The following is a 2,341-nucleotide window of genomic DNA, read 5'->3' on the forward strand; positions in this document are numbered from 1 at the left end:
TCTAGCCTCTGGCTCTCCCCTCGCCCCGAGTCCCCTCCTTCCAGCTCCTCTCTCCCCACCTAGCCTCACTTGGCCCTCCCCAGAGTTAACAGTCACTGGGCCTCCCCTCAGCTGGCAGCTCCAACCCAAAGAGGCTGCACCCACATTCCCTGGCTGCTCTCCAACCCACAGGAGCTGAGAAAACAAAGTCCAGTGACTGCGACGACCGAGCAGAGGCTGCTGAAGGGGAGGAAGCAGCGAGAAGCCACCAAGCGGAGGCCACTGTCAGCTCCCAGATGCTGGACCTCCTGGAGAGCACGACCCTCGTGGGCTTGATCATAGGCACTGCGGCGGCCTTTCTACTGCTGTTGCTGCTGCTGGCCGCCTGCTTGTACTCCAGACAGGAGGAGCCTGACATGGAAAGGAACCGCCCCGCCGCAAGGAGAAACCGGATCAGGAGGGCCCAGCCTTGGATCTCCTCGGGCCGGGGCCACCTGGGACACTTGCACCATTTCCATCATGCTGGCCATATGTCTCACATGCCCCATGCGAACCTCCACCACCACCACCTCGCCCACCACCATGCCCACCATCATGCCGCCCACCACGCTGCCCGTGCCCACCGAGGCCGCCACTGATGCCCGTGCAGGGCAGCCGCTGCCTGCCCTGCCATCACCAGACAAGTGGACCTGCCGACGTTCCCGTGCAGAAGGGCACCTCCCTGCAGTGAACACCAGGCCCTGCTTGGGCTTCGTCTACCCACTTGCCCAGCGCGCTGTGGAGGAGAACTGAGGAGCGCCAGGGCTGGCCCTGCACACACAGGAGGGTGACGGGGCTGAGCGCAGTGGGTGCTGGTGGTCCTTTGGGGGCAGACACCAGCTTGTGACCTTAACTCCCAAAGGGCACCAGAATGGACAGCCAGTCCGGTCGGTGCAGGCCTGCTGGTGTGTGCGGATGTGCAGGTGTACCCTGTTCTCTCTCAATGACCGGGCTTCTGGCTGGCAAGGTAGCTGGGAGGGGCCCTGGCAATGCCCCTTTGTTTGAAGGAGGTCTTGAGGCTGCACAGTCAATTCAGTGGTGCCTTAATCCAAGAAAATAAAAACCATTAAGAAGCTTTGTGAAGAGGCTCTTGATTGTAACTCAAGTGGGAGGGAGGGGCTGCCTTTCCTTGGACCTTCCTCTCTGATGGGAAGTGAATGTCTGAGTGGGCCCTGCCGTGGGGGAGACTGGACGGCTGTGCTGGGCTCCATGGACAATAGGTGAGAAGGCCTGGGGCCTGACCTCTGACGAGGGGCATGGTTAGGGTTTGCAGGCAGCCCTGTGTACTGGTGGGGCTCAGAGAGAAGGAGCGAGGCCGTCCAGGCTCGCCCCCAGGGCTCTTTCCGGTCCACCTCTAGGGCACACTATGCTCTGGGCCTGCAGAAGCCCCCTGCATGGCTGTGCTGAATGAATGTTTCTTTGGTAAACTGGTCAGGGTTTCTTATCCAGATGTTGAGTCTCAGCCAGACTGACCCCACCAATGTGTGTGTGTGTGTGTGTGTGTGTGTGTGTGTGTGTGGCTGGCTGGAGTCTGTGTGTGCAGCTGTGAGGTTAGGAGGGACAATGTGGTGCTGGGCGGCCCTGGGAGAGGGCTTGCCTCCTCGGAGTCTCAGTTTCCCCTTCCCTAAGATGAGATAGGTGACAAACACTTCTTGCCAAAGCCTGTTTCCAGCTGCCCCAGAGCAGCTGACAGGATTCCGCAGCCAGGACGGAAATCTAGTTCTGAGGCCTTCAGTGAGGAAGGAAGTCCTGTGAACTGGGGTGGGAAGTGGAGGGGGAGAGGCTTGAGGGCCAGGCGAGGTGGTGGGGAGGGGCCGGAGAACAGGCCATAAAGTCAGGGGCCTGGTGACTGACTCACTGGAACAGAATGTCCTGTTTCTTTTCTGTTTCCCGGTGGATTCTCTATGAGGCCTGGGGTGGGAGGCAGGGAGAGGGAGGCAAATCCACTGATAGCAAGGCCAGATTTCAGGCTTGGGAAAGAGGATCCAGGGTCTATCGCACTCTTTGAATCTGCCTCCCCTCCCTTACCCCTATGGTTGCCCTTAGTTCATCCCTGATCCGGATTCCGGCCACAGCCCCTCCAAGTCTGCACACCTCCAGCCCTGCCACTTTGCAAAGCCTCTCCACACTGTAGCCTCCTCATTGCCCTTGGGACCAAGTCTCTGCCTCTTGGCTGGCCATCCAAGGCCCCGGTCTGATTCTTGCCTACTCCTGTTCCTTTTGTCCCATCCACGCTGCTCCAGTCCTCAGGCTCAGAAAACACCTTGCACATTCCCCTCTCTGTGTTTTTGCCCAAGAAGGATTCATCGTTCACTCCTATGGG

At 59.5% G+C, this 2,341-nt stretch overlaps 1 protein-coding gene across 1 annotated transcript; it reads left to right on the plus strand.

The window, feature by feature from the left end:
• Window positions 1–218: 218 nt before the first annotated feature.
• On the plus strand, window positions 219–996 carry HRCT1 (histidine rich carboxyl terminus 1). The gene has a single exon (XM_068974673.1). It carries the CDS (start codon window positions 276–278, stop codon window positions 615–617), a length of 342 nt encoding a protein of 113 aa, XP_068830774.1. The 5' UTR covers window positions 219–275; the 3' UTR covers window positions 618–996.
• The last annotated feature ends 1,345 nt before the right edge of the window (window positions 997–2,341 follow it).

The sequence above is a fragment of the Capricornis sumatraensis genome, chromosome 6 (assembly GCF_032405125.1).
Source record: "Capricornis sumatraensis isolate serow.1 chromosome 6, serow.2, whole genome shotgun sequence".
NCBI lineage: Eukaryota > Metazoa > Chordata > Mammalia > Artiodactyla > Bovidae > Capricornis > Capricornis sumatraensis.